The sequence below is a fragment of the Gymnoscopelus microlampas genome, assembly GCF_963454915.1.
Source record: "Gymnoscopelus microlampas genome assembly, chromosome: 6".
Taxonomy (NCBI): domain Eukaryota; kingdom Metazoa; phylum Chordata; class Actinopteri; order Myctophiformes; family Myctophidae; genus Gymnoscopelus; species Gymnoscopelus microlampas.
Genome location: NC_139943.1, coordinates 21,480,607 through 21,498,049, shown reverse-complemented (window position 1 = coordinate 21,498,049; position 17,443 = coordinate 21,480,607). Strand labels below are relative to the sequence as shown.

General features: G+C 41.0%; 1 protein-coding gene across 1 annotated transcript in view; it reads left to right on the top strand.

Moving 5' to 3' along the window:
• The window catches only part of deaf1 (DEAF1 transcription factor), a 34,946-nt gene extending 25,758 nt beyond the window's left edge, over nucleotides 1-9,188 (top strand). The window contains exons 11-13 of the mRNA XM_084060191.1: nucleotides 776-901; nucleotides 6,533-6,622; nucleotides 7,332-9,188. Coding sequence (XP_083916317.1) covers nucleotides 776-901; nucleotides 6,533-6,622; nucleotides 7,332-7,433 — 318 coding nt within the window. The 3' untranslated portion in view covers nucleotides 7,434-9,188. The remainder of the gene's footprint in view (nucleotides 1-775; nucleotides 902-6,532; nucleotides 6,623-7,331) is intronic.
• Nucleotides 9,189-17,443: the final 8,255 nt, after the last annotated feature.

The window sequence follows — 17,443 nt, the reverse complement described above, 5'->3', positions numbered from 1 at the left end:
TGTTTGGTGGTGCAGTAATCTCTCAAGAACAGATTCAGAGCTGTGCTACTGAATCTGTCGGGAGCCCCGTTCAGAACGTGTGCGCGTTAGCTTACAAGTGGGCGTGCCTTCAGATCAGGAAGCAGGCCGCCCTTTACCCAATCAAATGTAGTGGGCGGGATTTATATCTGTGCGCTCGCTTCCCACTGGAAACAAACCGAAACTCATTTAACAATGGCGTTCTCGAAGCCGACAAAACCACGGAAAGTTAGTAACATTTTAACTTGCTCTTTCATCATAGAAACAAGTGGGCTTATAACCAAAACGATCCATGTTCTTTGGGAGAAATGTTTTTAGTGTTCCGTGGAGAAATATTGTTAGTGGGAATGAAAACATAGGCACACCACCGGAAGTGGAGGGCTGAGGGCATGTCCAAACCCCGGTTTCCAGTCATCATAGGTCTAGTTAATCACCCCCCGATGGGTTCCCAGATTGGTGGTGCAGAGGCTGAACTCTGGCACTGCTACTAGTGAATATGGTGTGCACAGAAAAATGATGTGTTAATTGAACTTAAAAAATGTACTCAAGCGCTCTCAGAGTTAAATTATTTAAATTACGAGTTAAAATAAGTTAAATTATTATTATTACCTCGGGATCTTAGGCCATTTGTAATAATTATGGAGGACGTCTGTGTTTTTACTCCTGCGAAATAATCAATAAGAAATGTAAAATTAGTTGCAGCCCAGCCCTTTCATGCCAACTGTCTGTGTGTGTGTGTGTGTCTTGTCTCCTCCAGTGTCCCCCCGGCCTTTCCTTCCAGAGCCAGATCTCATTTCAGCAGCCAGACGACCCAGAGACCAAGAGGGGCTCAGAAATAGCAGAGGTCAAGGTTAACTTTCAAGGACAAGAGATCATCATCAATGTACGTGTGGCCACATGACACACACACACACACACACACACACACACACACACACACACACACACACACACACACACACACACACACACACACACACACACACACACACGCAAGGCCCCTTGCCACATGGAATCCATAACATTGCTAGTTCCGGTCAGGGGCGGAGATTATGTTTTCACCCCTGTTCATCCGTCTGTCTGTCTATCTATCTATGAGCAGCTAATCTCAAGCAACACTCGACCAATCAGCGTGAGAATTTGCATGCTCACTCCTACTAGGCCAGAAGAAGTCAAACTGGCCTCAAGGTGACGCTACTGTATAACAACTGCTTCACATTTTCACCTATAACTCTTGAACCATAGGTCAATCCTATTTTACCCCCCTGGATTCTTTGGCCACACTAATTTCCGCCTGGCTAGACTTTCCACCATGTTGTGTTACTGCTACTACTACTTCTACTACAGATTTGGTCCAAATCTCACACAAATCGGTTCACATTCTCTCTGAAGTCATGTGATCAATATCAGATCAATGTCAAAGACCTTTCCGATTGGCTACGATTGGCTTCCAAAGTTTGCAAGAGGGGCAACAGGGTTTTGATACGCAAACATACCGTTTGCCTTCACAAATTTGTGGACATTTCTTACTAAAACAGTCACATGGAACGCAGCATCCAGTCATACCCAAATTGGAATAGCATGTTGATGAGGGTCTGTCATACAAAGTCTTTCCCCCCACAGTTTCCTTGTGCCCCGACAGCTGCGCCCCATGACTGACACAGCCGTAGGGTAGGCAGCCAGACTTGGTGTAGATCTGCGCCCAGAGGAGCACATCTTTCTAGTTCACACATTGGCCTCTTTATGGAGAAGTTTTGTAAGGTGTTATCACATTATCACATTATCACACTAGAGATGTGTCTAAAGTGGCACGACGTGTCCCGTTTCTCAATTACTTCACTTGTCTGTACTTGAGTCCTCGTGAACCTGTGAAGCTTCATCAGTATTGTCACAATTCAAAAGTTTGCATCGAGCCAAGTTCATTTACAAATGCCCAGATGTGAACTTGATCTGCTCAATTTATCAAGGATGCATTGGGATGGGACTTCTGTGAACCTGGGACAGCCAAATATCCCAGAATGGATTTTGCACCAACCAGCAGCAATGATGGAGGAGTAAACTCACAACAAAGTTTTGAAATACCGTAATACTACAAAATGTAAATTTCTTTAGGCGAGAATTTTGTCATTTAAACTTGAAATCAAGATAGAGCCTACTTGACATTTTCATGTGAAGTCCTGCTGTTTTGACTGAAACACATGGCTCATTAAGGCTGTGAGCTGCAGTGGGCGATCACGCAACTTCAAGTACAAATCTGTCTTAAATGAGTATGAGTTTTCTGGTCTTATGACCTTGAGAGAACATTCTCTGTGAGTTAACTTGACAGGTAGCCTACATTCTTCCCAAGGTCGCAGCTCCTGTCTTTACGATCTTGGAATTGAGAAACAGCCTAGTCTGGAGACTATAGTAACACCATCCTGTCATTCATGGGAAAATTAAATATTTATTTGGAAAGAACAGAAATCCTCCCAGGGATGCAGTCCTGTCACCATACATCTGGAAACACTTGAACCATGGACTTAAGGGATACGATTTAGTTTGAATCTCCCCCTTCGATTTACAGCCATCCACACAGTGTCAGATTCATAAACATTTTGTGGATGAGTAAATATTCAGTGTCCTTTCAAAAAAAGAAAGAATAAAAAACCCACTTTTAAATAGACACATTAGAGCAATTTCTTTATATGTTGTATTATAGGCTGCAAATTATAATAAAGCATATAATAAACCAATACTTTTATAATAAAATGCAGCAAAGAATTAGCACATCATTTGATATTAATAATAAAGGTAAGATAAATACTTTCTGGGGGAAAGTTTTAACATATTAAATAATTTATGGGACTTAAAATACTGATGATAGCACATCATCCTGTTTCATATAAAAATGTAATTTTGGCTATGAATTCAAATTCAAGATTACAAAAGAAAGAAGACGGTTTATCAGTTATTGTCAAATCACAGGTTTGCAGGTGTAAGGAAGTAATTTTTTTGTGTGGAAGCTCCATCATTCATAGTTTTCAAGAGGGGGGAAAGAGAGAGGGAGATGAACTCATTCACTGTCAGAATAAATACATAAATAATAGGGATGTCCGATATTATCGGCCTCCTGATATTATCGGCCGATATTAGCATAAAAATTGATATCGGGAAAATATCGGTATCGTTTTTTGAAAAAAAAAAAAACATTTTTTTTTTTTTTTTTTTTTTTTTCTTTATAAATAAGTTACAGGAGTTCTTACTGTATATGGTGTGTGTGATATGAAATTTGAGCTTACCCTAATCACAATAATCCCCGCATATATCGGTATCGGTTGATATCGGTATCGGTAATTAAGAGTTGGAAAATATCGGTATATCGGTTATCGTAAAAAAGCCAATATCGGACAACCCTAATAAATAAATCATCCACTGCCAGCAATTTTTTTTTTCTTAGCTTTTCATGTGGTCACAGAATATTTATCCCCAGTATGATCGATCCCCTGATCGTTGCTAATCATGGGGGGTTTCAATGTGCTTCGCTTGTTATAGGCCGTTGAAAATAGCATGTCTCGTCAAAAATACATTAAAACACAGAAGGCGAGATACAGGCGATTTCCCAAATACGTTAACCAGGAAGTGAATGGAGCAGTAAATCTTGGGATCACGTGATTTCATGGTTCTGTGTGCATCTGGAAATGAAATGGCCACTCATGTGTTAGCAAAGAGCGCCATCTTGTGGAAACACCAAAAAACACACAAAGTCGTAAAAGTTGTCCTTGGCAGTCTGGGCCTTTTGGGAAATAAGTTGTAAAAGTCGTCCTTGGCAGTGAATGAGTTAAGGAGGAAAACAGGAAAGAAACTGGTCAAAAGAAAAATCAAATATTACACATATTTCATTTATTTATTTAATTCATTTATTTACATAGATTACAAAAATAGTACAATAGGTATGTACCTGAGATGAGATATACGGTGCAAAAATAGCAGATATGTACATGAGGTTAGACATAAGGTATGGGTTAAAAAAGATAGCAGCAGGTTTTGTATATGAGGTACAGCACTAGAACGGTATAGACTTGTAGGCTTGCGTTCAAGTGATATAGTCCACATGTGGTTAAGAAAAAAACATAAACACATCGGTAGGTCTACATAGAAAGATAGTCTGCATAAGGTAAAATCCACATGGTAAATCCCCATAGGAAAGTCTGTCATAAAGGAAAGTGCTCCAGTGTGGCAGGCCAGCCTGGCGACAGGCGGTGTTCAGGCCTTGTGTAGCAGTCTGACCACAGAATAAAATAAATATATCGCTCTTAATGCACTGCTATTCTGTAAAAGAGGGAAAAAAGGAGAGGGTAATCTTTTTGTGTACAACCGTGTCAAGATCACCAGGTAAATCTTCTTAGCTCACACCTTTGAGGCATTTTATGTAACTATACATTTGCACGTTAATTATAAGAAGCCCTTCGGCCTTCGGTACCAAGCAAGTCGGCAACGATGCAAGTTGGGAATACATGTCCACCCGTTTGTGCAATATTCCTTTACCTGATGTAGTCATTTTACATTTTGGAGTCTCAGGATTATCTCAGATTGTCTCACACGCCGCCAGAGTTATGCCCGGTACAGACAGACAGACAAACAGACACAGGTTTTGTGAATTAATAGATAGTGAATTAATTGTAATGATAGTAATAAATAAAAATTATATATGCTTCATACAATAAACTTAAAGGGATATTTCACTTTCAAAAAAACTTTTGGTAATTTTATCATCTACTCCCCCCAGACAGTTTTTAAGTTGCTCGATTCAATATTTAGACATTAGATATTCATTTTATCAGACACGCCCCCTTCCTATACAAACCCATTGTAACTTCAAACTCCATTTTTAACATGTTCGATTCATCAAAAACACCCGTCCTTGGTTCACCCGTCTCCTACCGCCCCCCTAATACGCGAGGGGGCCGTGTTTTTTCAATTACTTTTTTCATTTATTTTTTATATTTTTTTTGGAAAATTAAAAAAATTAAATACAATAAAAAGATAAAATAAAATAAATGAAAAAAAAATCTCGGAAAAACACGGCCCCCTCACGCATTAGGAGGGCAGGGTGAGTCACCAGAACCAAGGACGGGTGTTTTTGATGAATCTAACATGGTTAAAATGGAGTTTGAAGTTACAATGGGTTTGTATAGGAAGGCGGCATGTCTGATAAAATGAAAATCAAATATCTAAATACTGAATCGAGCAACTTAAAAACTGTCTGGGGGGCTCACAAAGGCTTGAGTAGATGATTAAATCACCAAAGGTTTTTCTGAAAGTGAAATATCCCTTTTAGCCAATTTAAACTATAATAAAACCGTGTGACTATATCTAACTACATCTGTATCTAATACTGTCAGAGATTAATTGGTCACAAAAGGCTTTCCTGTACAGCTGTTTAAAATCATAGGAAAGCCCTGACTGTAAAGGCAAATCCAACTTCGTAATGAGCCGAGTCCCTGGCATAACTAGCAGAACTCTACCAGATGACCCCAGGCTGCATTCTATTCATGCTCAGTTTGCTCTGTGTGGGCCGATTTCCTGCTGTTATGTAAAGTAGGTCCCAATTTTGAATTGGTTATTTCCTCTCAAAGGGTAAATCTGTCAGCGTGACTTAAAATATCTCTGCCTCCAACACATAAACAATATGGAATGATACATCAACCTTGAAGCCGGATGACGTTTAACATCGGGTAACTAGTGTGTGGGACGCGGGTGGAGCGGATGAGCATGGATATATCTGACACATTGACACGTCATGTCCCTTAGTTGTCCCTGGAGCCTGTCTTTTGTCTTGATGTATCAGAGGCTAGAGCAGTGACAGCTACAGTATAGTGTCAATGCAGTAAGAAAGAACTATCTACTGTAGCATGATTTATGTATGATCTTATCAAAGGAAATGCCTGAAGCATAATCTTTTCTCTGTCATAGGATGGTGTCGCTCACCATAAATAACAGATTCTTTAGCTAACAATGCGACACGGCCGTGCAAAGTTAGGCTTTAGGGGTGACATGTGTGACTTTGTGTATGCATATGGCAGGCTTGCTGTCATTTGACATCATCAGCCGAGTGTGGGTTGTTTTATAATATATCTATGGTGATCCATGAAGTCGTTTCAAAGTCAACATTCCTATAATGCTTGCAGTCAAGGAATCAAGTCATGAAAAAAAAGAAAAGAATATATATATATATATATATATATATATATATATATATATATATATATATATATATATATATATATATATTCTTTTTTTTCCTTTTTTTCATATATATATATATATATATATATATATATATATATATATATATATATATATATATATATATATATATAATATACTTACTTTTTCCTTCGGGGGAAGGGGCCAATATTTGTTATTCCATACATGATTCAAAAAGCTCTGTGTGTGGATTATTTTCCTTCTCTTAAAGAGGATTGGATGATGTATTAAGTTGATATTCTCATACACTCCTACCTTCACCCCACAGCAAATGTGCGTAAACTGCGGGCGGGTGGCCATGAGTGAATGCACAGGCTGTCGCAAGGTCAACTACTGCTCTACCTTCTGCCAGAGGAAGGTAAGACATCATTATCTATCAGTAGACCTTGAGAAGACACCTCAGTATTGCCTTAGGGGTTTGTTTTGGCAGTAGTTTTTATTGATTGATTGATTGATTATCTTTCTTTTCTTTTCCAAGCAAATCATCACATTGTCCATGAATCTTATTTGCTTTGTTCAATTGCGATTATGACAGGAGTTGCAAGATATGCACATAGCTGCTTCTACACAATTCCTTTTTCAGTATACGCATGCATACATGTGAGTGAAATACAATTAACACATTCGGTGCCAGAATTGTATAATAACAGATTCGGTGCCAGAAATCCGCGGGTCACAATGGCGGAGCGATCGCGCAAACAAAATGAGTCGTTTTCCCCAACGTAAAAAGTTTCGGAGTTATAGGGGTTTTAGAGAAGGAGATAGAACGGAAGTGGATGGGGAGCCATGTTTTTGGCACGGTGATCTATAAGGCCCTTCCTTCTCAGATTCACCGTGGGTGATTCCAGAGCTGCTCCAGCCCCTCCCAAAAAAAAGACTGAAAACACGGTTCAGACCGTGTTTGGCACCCGATGTGTTAAATATAAAGATTTACTGACACACTGCTTGATTCTGCACCTTGCTGTATGTAGGTGGTTGTCTGATTCAGCTGATCACCTTTTTTTGCTGTACAATATTGCATTTCCCCCTAACGCTCATCCCAGTGGTCCTCTTTGTTGTCCCTGCAGGACTGGAAGGAGCACCAGCACTGTTGCCAGACTGGAGGAAGTATGATGCTTCAGGAAGAAGTGCCCATGTCAACCATAGACATAGATAAAGTCAAGGTCTAGTCGGCACACAGACACGATTCACCATAGCAACACTTGTCTTTCTTTAGAACTGCAACAAATACTGGCAGGAAAACGGGAAACCACAGACTTGAACATGCATGGTTTAACACACCAATGCTGCTCTTGACATGGGGAAGAACACTGGGTTGGAACAGTAGAGCTCAACGTAAGGTGGGCACAGCCTGATTTTCAACACTGTAACACCGTTCCCATTCAAACCAGGAACGCATCTGTGTAACCACTTTATCCATATTTTATACTTTGGCTATTCAAAAATTGCAGATATACAAGCTCATAGCGCGGCACCAAGTGCCGCACTTTGAACTTGTAGATCTGCTATTTTCGAAAAATCATGAAAATATTTGCAAATCTTTGAATATATATGTTTTTAAATCTAACATTTGTAACTCAAATCTTTGCCTCGGGGGTCCCTGGAACAAAATATTTTGAGATGGGGGTCCGCGTTCAAATACACATTTTGTGGGTCCTTGACATGGTTTGAGAACCACTGATATAGCAACATACGTTAAAAAAAAACGGTTAGGATTTAGAAGATATTTGTAGAATATATATTCAAAGATTTGCGCGAAGTTTCACGATTTTGAATAGCTAAAGAAATCTAAAATGACAGAGATGCGTTCCCCGATTGAATGGGTTAATTATGGGGTAAAGGTATGCAACAAACTGTCGGGGAAAGGATGGAACCTGGAGTCGGCATTAAGATGAGCTCTGTGCACACAGGTCAGGAGGGCTGAAGTTTGTCATTGCCCTGGAGAGTGTGCCCCATGATAATAACAACAACAGTATCACTGTGTTATCTCCTGCCTAGAAAAGAATATACTTAACCCAATCAATGTGTCAACACCGTTTTCAATTGTCTGAGACAGAAAATGTGTACATATTATATTTTAGCTACACCAAAGGCATGACAGCATTATTTGCATAATGATGTTTTTATTTTTTTCCCTGGTTCAAATGGGAAACTAATGACGTCTTTTGGTACTGTGTTTTAGTTAAACCAGGGGCAAAGTTTGCACCGTTTATGTAACAATGTTTTTCCTGGTTGATTATGAATTTATGGAAGAGTCCCTTAGCTGTCAAGACATAACATTTTAGCTAGGCTGCAGGCAGAACAGAATAGTTTAATTTCAATATTTGTAAAGTTGAATTATGTGCTAAAGCAGTGCAGTAGGACTATGGCTTATCATCATGGGTTAGATGCCAGTAATAAAAACAGCAGATGTCTGCAGAAGCAGCTATCACCCAGACAAATGATTTTCAAATAATATATTCAATAGTTTAATGATATGTCCAAGCCATTAGCTTTCAGAAATTGACCAAAATAAATTACCTATCATTAGTTAGATATTTTCATTTACACATTTGTCCACTAATCTTTAATCCAGGGCTAGTCATTAAAAGGAGTAGAATTGAACATTTTATCCTTGTTTTAGACTCAATTAGACTCAATGTAAATAGTACTCAGGTGTGATGATAACATGAGTTCATCTTCCTTCCCATTGATTATGCTGTGTTAATGGCCCAAAACTATTTACAAATAAATGGAACTCCTGGAAATATTAATCATCAGCATTAGACTATGTGCGTAACTGTACTTCCCTTTTCGGGAAGGTAGCATACCCATTTCTTGTTCATGGTCAGTTTTGTAGCTACCTCATCGGCCGCTGATTGGAGCGACATTGCATCATCGCGGCCACTATATTTTGTGGGGAGAGCCGTGTCTCCTAAAGCATGGATGACCCATGTATGTCTATTGAAGCAGGAGGTCTCTCCGCAATTAAAATAATCATAGCTTGCTGAATTCTCAACTGATTAGTCTGGTTTGTTGGAAATGTCAGACATGTAGTTATGTCATGATATAGGATACGTGGTTAAATAAAACATTTGGTTTTTCATACCAATACACCTAATCTTACATAGTAACAGCAGTGGTTCTAAAACAGAAAAACGTTTTAGTCTTAGGTACTTCTATAAAACAGAAATTTCTTGCAGTGGAGTTATGGCAAGCTTTAATAATAATAATACATACATAATATGGGGGCAGTGTTGATGTGCGGCTCCACTGGCCAATGAGGTGTCTTCCTATTCATGTTTGTTTGATATGGTCCTTTAACACCATGTTTTTATTTAATGTATTAAGTAGTGTAGTGTATGTACATTAGAAAGATTATATAGGCTTTTCTCAGCTGTCTCCTGTCTGTATCCAGGTGAGTAAATATCTTGACTTAGAGGGCCAGGTGCCCATGGTGAGAGGAAGCTGCTCTGTTGTGAGTAATGTCCTCTACATTTCTTGTCAAGGGATTCTGACCTCCACTACAACTAATAGTGTGGATGTCAGAACATGAGTTGGGGCGTAATATTAGAATATGTTCACCAACTGAGCCTCATGTCAAGAATTGATAAACCGAGGAAGTGATTTTGAAAAACATATCATCTAAAAAGCCTGATTAAGTCTTGACAGCTCCTTTAGATCGATCCTTTTACAAAGTCACCATTATAAATATATAGTTCCCAGGCAGTGAATTTATAGTTCCCAATAAAAGAGCTGTTGAAAGAAGATTTATTCAGTAGATTAGTTTGATCGATACTGTTCCAATGACTCCTAAGAGGGTATCCATCTTCACCTGATTGTCCTTGTTGGATATAACTTCTTGGTACAGTACTTGCTGTAGCTGTCAAAGTGTTCTGTCTGCTTTGCCTTAGTCTCTCAAGCCAGACAACTATTCCACAATCTTTGAATGTTACATCAAGTCTGTAACTAAGGCCCCTGAAAGCGCTTACAGATGCGGTGCATTTCCGTTCAAGAACAAATATCTTTTTGAATTTCTTTTTCTGCTGAGCAGGAAGCTAGAGATATGCTTCGACAAATGAGATTGACTGTAGGACAAATTTACGTGACTGCAAAGACTAAACGGAATTACGGGGGGAATCGAACATCCACTTGCACTCTTTCAGCGCTTCCGTTGTACGCGGAAGCATTTGTATATAGTGTGAGCCAATCTCGGAACCCAGAGTCAACTGCAAAGGAAAAACAGCGACCTCTGCTGCTCTGCTGTTCGTTCCTCCTCAGTTCCTCTCACGCAGTGCAGAATCTGTTCTTGAGAGATTAAGTGTGAGCTAACTGTCTGTCTCAAGAGACTACCCATGGCCTTAGGCACCCTTGAGGCAATAGTGTTTCTGGTTGTAAAACCACAGTTTGGAATGGTTAGGCAGATATAGGTGGGGAAATTAAATCCAAACCCTCCCCCAATAACTATGGCTCCACTGATAGCCCTTTAGTAAAGGTTTGTGTGCTGCAGCATTGCATGTTATCATAAAAGAAAACAGGATGTGTAAGTAAGTACCCTTGTGAACCAACTGTTCCCATGTGGCCCATGGGTGAGGAGACTGTTTGATGTACAAGTACACCCCTTGGACATGACGCTAACGCGCGCGCGTGTGTGTGTGTGTGTGTGTGTGTGTGTGTGTGTGTGTGTGTGTGTGTGTGTGTGTGTGTGTGTGTGTGTGTGTGTGTGTGTGTGTGTGTGTGTGTGTGTGTGTGTGTGTGTGTGTGTGTGTGTGTGTGTGTGTGTGTGTGTGTGTGTGTGTGTGTGTGTGTGTGTGTGTGTGTGCGTGCGTGCGTGCGTGCGTGCGTGCGTGCGTGCGTGCGTGCGTGCGTGCGTGCGTGCGTGCGTGCGTGGATGGATGGTCTCTCACAGATGCTCTGTCAATAATGGTGCCCCTGACAGACAATCCATTCTCCCCTGAGCTTTAAACTAGACACAGGTGTCCCAGCATAAGAAAATGGCTTGTTAACTCATCTGAAAGAAGTGGGCGTATTGGAGCCATTTGGGATTGCTACATAGCATTATAAAATGTCATGTCTGAACACTTTCATCAGCAGTCATTCTGTCGGAGACCCAGGATTTTGCTGTGGTTTTGTGCTTTGATGTGGCTTTTAGAAAGAAAGCTACCCCCACCACTTTTCTCTGAGCACACCCCCTGCTGGCTGCAGAAATAGAAAATCTCAAATTGCAAGCTGCACACACTGGGAGAAAGTGTGTGTGTGTGTGTGTGTGTGTGTTTAATTCTTTCACTAACCTGAAGCGCAAGTGTTCACAAGAGGCACACAGAAGACGCAATTAAGTGTTCTTTTTTGTATACTTTTCAAAAATGTTCCTGAGGGGGCTTTTGAATAGCGACGCTGGCGTTACATATAAGACAAACGCACTTGGAATGGGAAAATAGTGGGGGAAAAAACGTCTTCCACCCATTCTGTATGGAAGTGGTACAGTAGGGTTCTTTGCCTCGCACGTTTTTATATAACTTTGTATGGTACTGACGTTTGCGTGCAACACGTAACAAAGCGTTGCATTGGGGGTTTGCCTATAGAAGCCGTTAAGGGAGCTGACTTCTTGATGTTAATCAATCAAGTCACCTTAATTCAAGTGGCAGATGCCAAAAAGTGGAGAGATTATGTCATTTTTGTTCATACATCCTTTTTTTATATATTAATAGTCATTTTTAGGGGCATGTCATGTGTTCTACCTGCACAGCCTTTGTGATTTACTGGTAGATTGCGATCTACCTTTTGGGCACCCCTGAAGTAGAGCATGCAATTTGTATCCATTTCTTCTTTTTACCCCATACATGTGAAAGCAGCATGACCTCCAGAAATTGAGCCTCAAGTATGAACTAAGCGATGTATCGCACTGAACACCTGATTCCATCAGCTCTAGGTAAGCTCTCATCCAAATGACAGTTATGGAATTTCATCATTTATACAACAGCACTAGATAAGAAATGCTAACAGAAGTTTGACTTGAGAGGGAGAGAGATCAACCAGCCAGGTGCTCAATGGAGATAAAAGTTAAGAACCAAAACTTGAAAAAGAGGAGAGATCCAAGCACTACAGGGAAGTTTATCTTCACTGTATAGAATGTAGGCCACTAATGATTCATAACATGCATCTAAAACCTCAGAATATTCGGACTTTACCTCTTGTTATTTGCATCCAGCTGCTATCTGCTTTGACCTGGCAATTAGAATGCTTTTGACTTTAGAGAGAAAATGAACCAGCCCAACAATTTCAAGAAACGTGTGATGCCTTGGTGCTCTATCCGGCTGCTGAATAAACGTATTGAACATATTTTTTCCACTTTACTTTTAGTTTACAGTATATGCTCTAGAGAGTGACCCCAGTTAGGAAGGTGTCTTGGGGTACACATGGTCCTCACACATCTGCCACCTAAGGAAAATGGCATTTTTCTAATCTTTTATTTCCTGCTGTCTTTCTACCCACCATATGTATTCTATGCAAGGACAGCAAATGACCAAAGGTTTGTCAGATGTGTCCAGTAGGTGTCACATGTTTCAGTTGAGGGCCTGCCTCATAGGCATGGATATCTTTATGTGAATTGTGGCCTTAAAATGATAATGCCCAAATTGAAAAACATTTTTGGTGATGCCAAAGTAAAAGATTTGTAGTAGGCCTACTGCTGTCAAGATGGATTTCAGGTGATTCATTAAGTTTTATGAGCCTTTTATTGTCTCCGCCATGCTGAAAGGCATTGCGAGAGAGTATGTTTTACCCCCTGTCCGTCCGTCCGTCCGTGTCCTGTCCGTGTGTTAGCAGCTAATCTCCGGCACCGTTGGCCCGGTCGCTCCGAAACTGTGCACACACACTCCCTGGATGCCAATTCAGAACCTCTGCCCCAAATGTTTCACATGGGCCTGTTATAACGCCACCAGGAGGCTAATTTGTGTTGTGTGTTTTTAATATTACTCCTACAGATTTTATCCAAACGTCATGCAAATCTTTACACAGTATCTCTACAGTCATGTGATCAACACAGATCTGTCCGATTTCCCATATTCCATCCTCATTGGCTAAGGTTGGCTTCCAAAGTTTGCAGGATTGGTCCGTTTTGAGCAAAAAGCCTCAAAGTATGCACGCAGCTTGCGAATTCCGTTAAATTTCACACGCACATTCCCACTAGGCCAGGAAGAAATGCCACCCTTTTCACATTGGCCTGTTATAGCGCCACCAGCAGGTCTAATTTAGCAAAACTCATTTTTGGAACAAAATGCCTCAAATCATGAATGCAGTGTCTGATTACCGTGAAAGGCCTAATAATAAATGGCACAGTTGGCACCCTTTTCACATTGGCCTATTATAGCGTCACCAGGAGGCCAGAATAACGTACCTGACCTGGCGGAGACACCTTTTGGTGTGAGAACACGCAACTATAAATCAGGAGTCTCTCCTACATTATACTGTAGCACAACAAAAGGTCTTTCAACCATAAGTCAATTACAGTAGGCTATTAATGACTTCATTGGTGCATGAACAGGATGCAGCAGGTGTTTTCTGATAATGCCGACCGACAAATTACTTAAGGATCATTTGAGGGAGCTGAGGGCATTTTATTGCAGTATTTACATTTACATGCAGTGTTTGAGATTGCAATTACACATTTGCTACCTCAGTGAACTGGCAGCTTGAGCAAGTTGTTGAATAACTGATATTTCTCAGTGTCACGAACCGCAGGTTACGTGTTTGTCCCAAAAGAATATGGAATATTTAATTTGCTTCCGATGTTCGGATGGACATGTCATTTTAAATTCAGAACCTCCAATTATCCATGCATGGTTTTGTTTTGGTTGGTTGTACAGCTAGAGACTATTTTTGTGTGTGTGTGTGTGTGCGTGTGCGTGCGTGCACGTGCGCGTGCGTGCATGTGTTGCTATTTAATAATATGTCTGTCTGCTTGCATCCATTTCTGCCTCATCTCACCTGCCTTGTCTATCTAATTTTGTGCGTGTGCACTTGGGTCCTGTCGCTTGCATTTATTGGTGCTCTGACATACACTGTTGGCACTCACTCTGGTAGTCTGTAGAGCATGGTGACGGACTTGAAGGAGCTTTAACCGGGCGCCTTTTGGCAGCCAGTCCAAGCTTTCTGGCTCTTTGATTCTAACGAAGTATGACACGCAGAGATCTTCTTTAAACCCTTAAACACTTAATCCCTACTTTATGCTTCATTGTGCAATGGTGCCGCGTGGCAAAAATAGCCGATCTACAAGCTCACAACACTCCAAGGTGCAACCTGTTGTGAGCTTGTAGATCGTCTATTTGAGCGATTTTCTCTTGTTTTAACTTTCGGCTATAATAACATGCCCAAAATAGGATTCTTTTAACTTTCGCCTATAATAACATGCCCAAAATAGGATGGTTAACAGTGCCTCCACTCGTTTTTTCCACCCACCTCTGTCATAATTATTTGACAGAGATCAGGCTACCATTTGACCGTCGGATAGCAGCGGGCTTGTTGTTGAAAAAGACATCAAGCCATAGGCTATTTTTAGCACCATAGTAGCGATGTCGGCTCTCAGGTGCATTCTGGTACATTTTTTCACACTACCTTTCAACCGACTGATCTCCCGACTTCATTCGACTGCCAGTCTGTAATAATCTGTAGTAGTCTGTTTGGTGGAGACCTACCTTAAAAGTTGTTGTTCTTGTCTTGCCAATTAATGCACTTGAAATAACTTTAAGAGGGTCCACAGTACAGTCAGTACAGCCTCTCTCAAAGGAGAGCAAAGGGTAAATACTTAGATGGAAAATACGTTTATTTTTGGCAAGTGACACCATTGTGCGATGAAGTATGTTTTTGTTCTCGTTTCTCCTGGAGGCTAAAGTGGTCATTGGTACACTTATATAGGCCTATAGCACCTTTATCCTAAGTGCATTACATTCAAACACAGATGGCCGTGGAAACCATGCAAGACACCAACCTGCTCATTGGGGTTCAGTGTCTTGCTCAAGGACACTTTGACACAAACCCGGGCGGAGACGGTGACCAAACCGCGATTGAACCGGTAACCTTCCATTTCCCAAGCGGTCTAGCCGTCCTGAAGTGCTGAACTGTTAATCTAGCTTTTAAATATGGCTACCCTGGCATCACTGGGATTGTCTAGTAGTCTATTCGTCTAGAAGATAAACTGCCGCTGGCATGGCTGGTAAATTATAATAGTACCATGCCTTGGCTTAATTAGTCTCTCCTAGTACTTGCCACAGCTCAACCAGGCTCCTTAAACCATTATTTTCTCGTCTAATTGCTGTTGCCTCTCAAGAGTGCCGGGTCTGAGAGAAATGAGAGAAATCAGCTGGTGTAGGACTTTGAATTCAATTAAATTTCATTATAGTGCCAAATCACAACAAGTTGTCTCAAGACACTTTACATATAGAACAAAGACCCGGTTCTTGTGCCGTGCGGTCCAGGTTCCTAATGGCTCCGTCACGGTTCCAGACTGGCTCTTGGACCACGGCGCACCGGGCACCTCCGCAGCTGTTCCCCGAGTACTCCGGTCCGACTGGCTCCATCTCAGGTGTACTCGGTTCATCCGATAAGGCAGGGTTTCTCAAAGTGGGTGCCCCTTGGCACCTTAGGGTGCCGTGACAGCAGCCCATTGTTGCCGCGGAATAATAAATAAAATATTTGGAATTTACCAATATTATTTAAGTTTAACCCATTGAGACCTGAAGCCGATTCTACATGTCTCCTAAATCTCAACAGTTTTCTGAAAAACGTATGTTTCTATATCAGTGGTGTTCAATCTTTTTCATGTCAAGGACCCCCAAAATTATGTTTTTGGCCGCGGACCCCCATCAAAATATTTTGTTCCATGGACCCCCAGAAGCAAAGATTTGAGTTAAAAATGTTCTCTTTAAAAATATATATATTCAGAAGATTTGCACACATTTTCAAAAATAGCAGATCTACAAGCTCATAGATAATAAATAATGCTTTTTAGCTCAAATCTAAAAATAACACAGTTCCAGGTCTTAATGGGTTAAACATTAACTACAACGTTTTCTTCTAGTCCTATACCAAATGGATATTCTCTCAAGTCTCTTAGCCATCCAGGATGGTTCTTGCACGAGCGTAGTTTGAAGTTGGTCGGTCCCAAATATGCACATGACATTTATGTGCGGTCGGATCTGTGGCTCTGGACAACCGGCTCTCCATATATGCCTATATATGGGCTTATCAGGTTTGTTTATGGTTATGTCAGATTGACGCGGCCGTGGTCCTGCCTATATATGGGTGTATGGGGTTTGTTTGTCTGAGTCAGAATGACGTGGCCCTGGTCCGGACGGCCGGTCCTCCATCAAGCCAATTTTGATATAGGATAGGTGGAGAACCAGTGTGCTAGCTGATGACTACACTGTACAGCCACAGCATCTGGTTTACAGAGGAGTCTTGTTGGTCCTTCCAGTCTAATGCATGCACAGTGATGGAGCCATGCACCACCTACTGTAAGACTTCTCATGCGTGTTTTGTCATTAAGCTACAGCTACATCACAGGTATATGGATTTGCTGTAACTCTGACTTACTGAACAAAAACCAATAACATGCCTGGTAGGGCAACCCTCATTTAATGAAAAAATAGTTTATTCTGAAATATATTAACCTCAGCGCCACAATGTATAAAATAAATCACTTCAAACATCTGGTATGCATCACCTGTATTTACTGTTATGATCAGTGAAAGCAGATCTAAATGCAGACACAGAGAGTGGAAAGCAGTAAAATAAAAGGGGTTTATCGCAGGCATAAGAGGGAGTGAGGGCAACAGGCAGGGTTGAGGATAGAGGGGTGATGGCTAAGCTAGGCTGAGCTGGATGGTGGCTGGCAGAGCTGAGCTGAGCTGGCTAGATGGATAAGCTCAGGGAGTTGGCAGGTGAGGTGAGCAGGCAAGCAGGGAGATCAGACAGTAGTGATTCTGGAGGCACAAGGAAACATGCTAAGTACTAGGAAGCAACAACATGAAGAATTACCCAGAAATACACAGTTAAAAAGAGTGGCTGAGAGCGAGAGACTACCACTGTAGTTGACACAACAATCTGGCAATGAGTAGGTGGAGGACTGGAGTAGATATACTGTTGACTTGGTTTGTTGCTGGAAGGCAGATGTATGGGCTTGGGCAGGTGAGGTCAAAGAGCC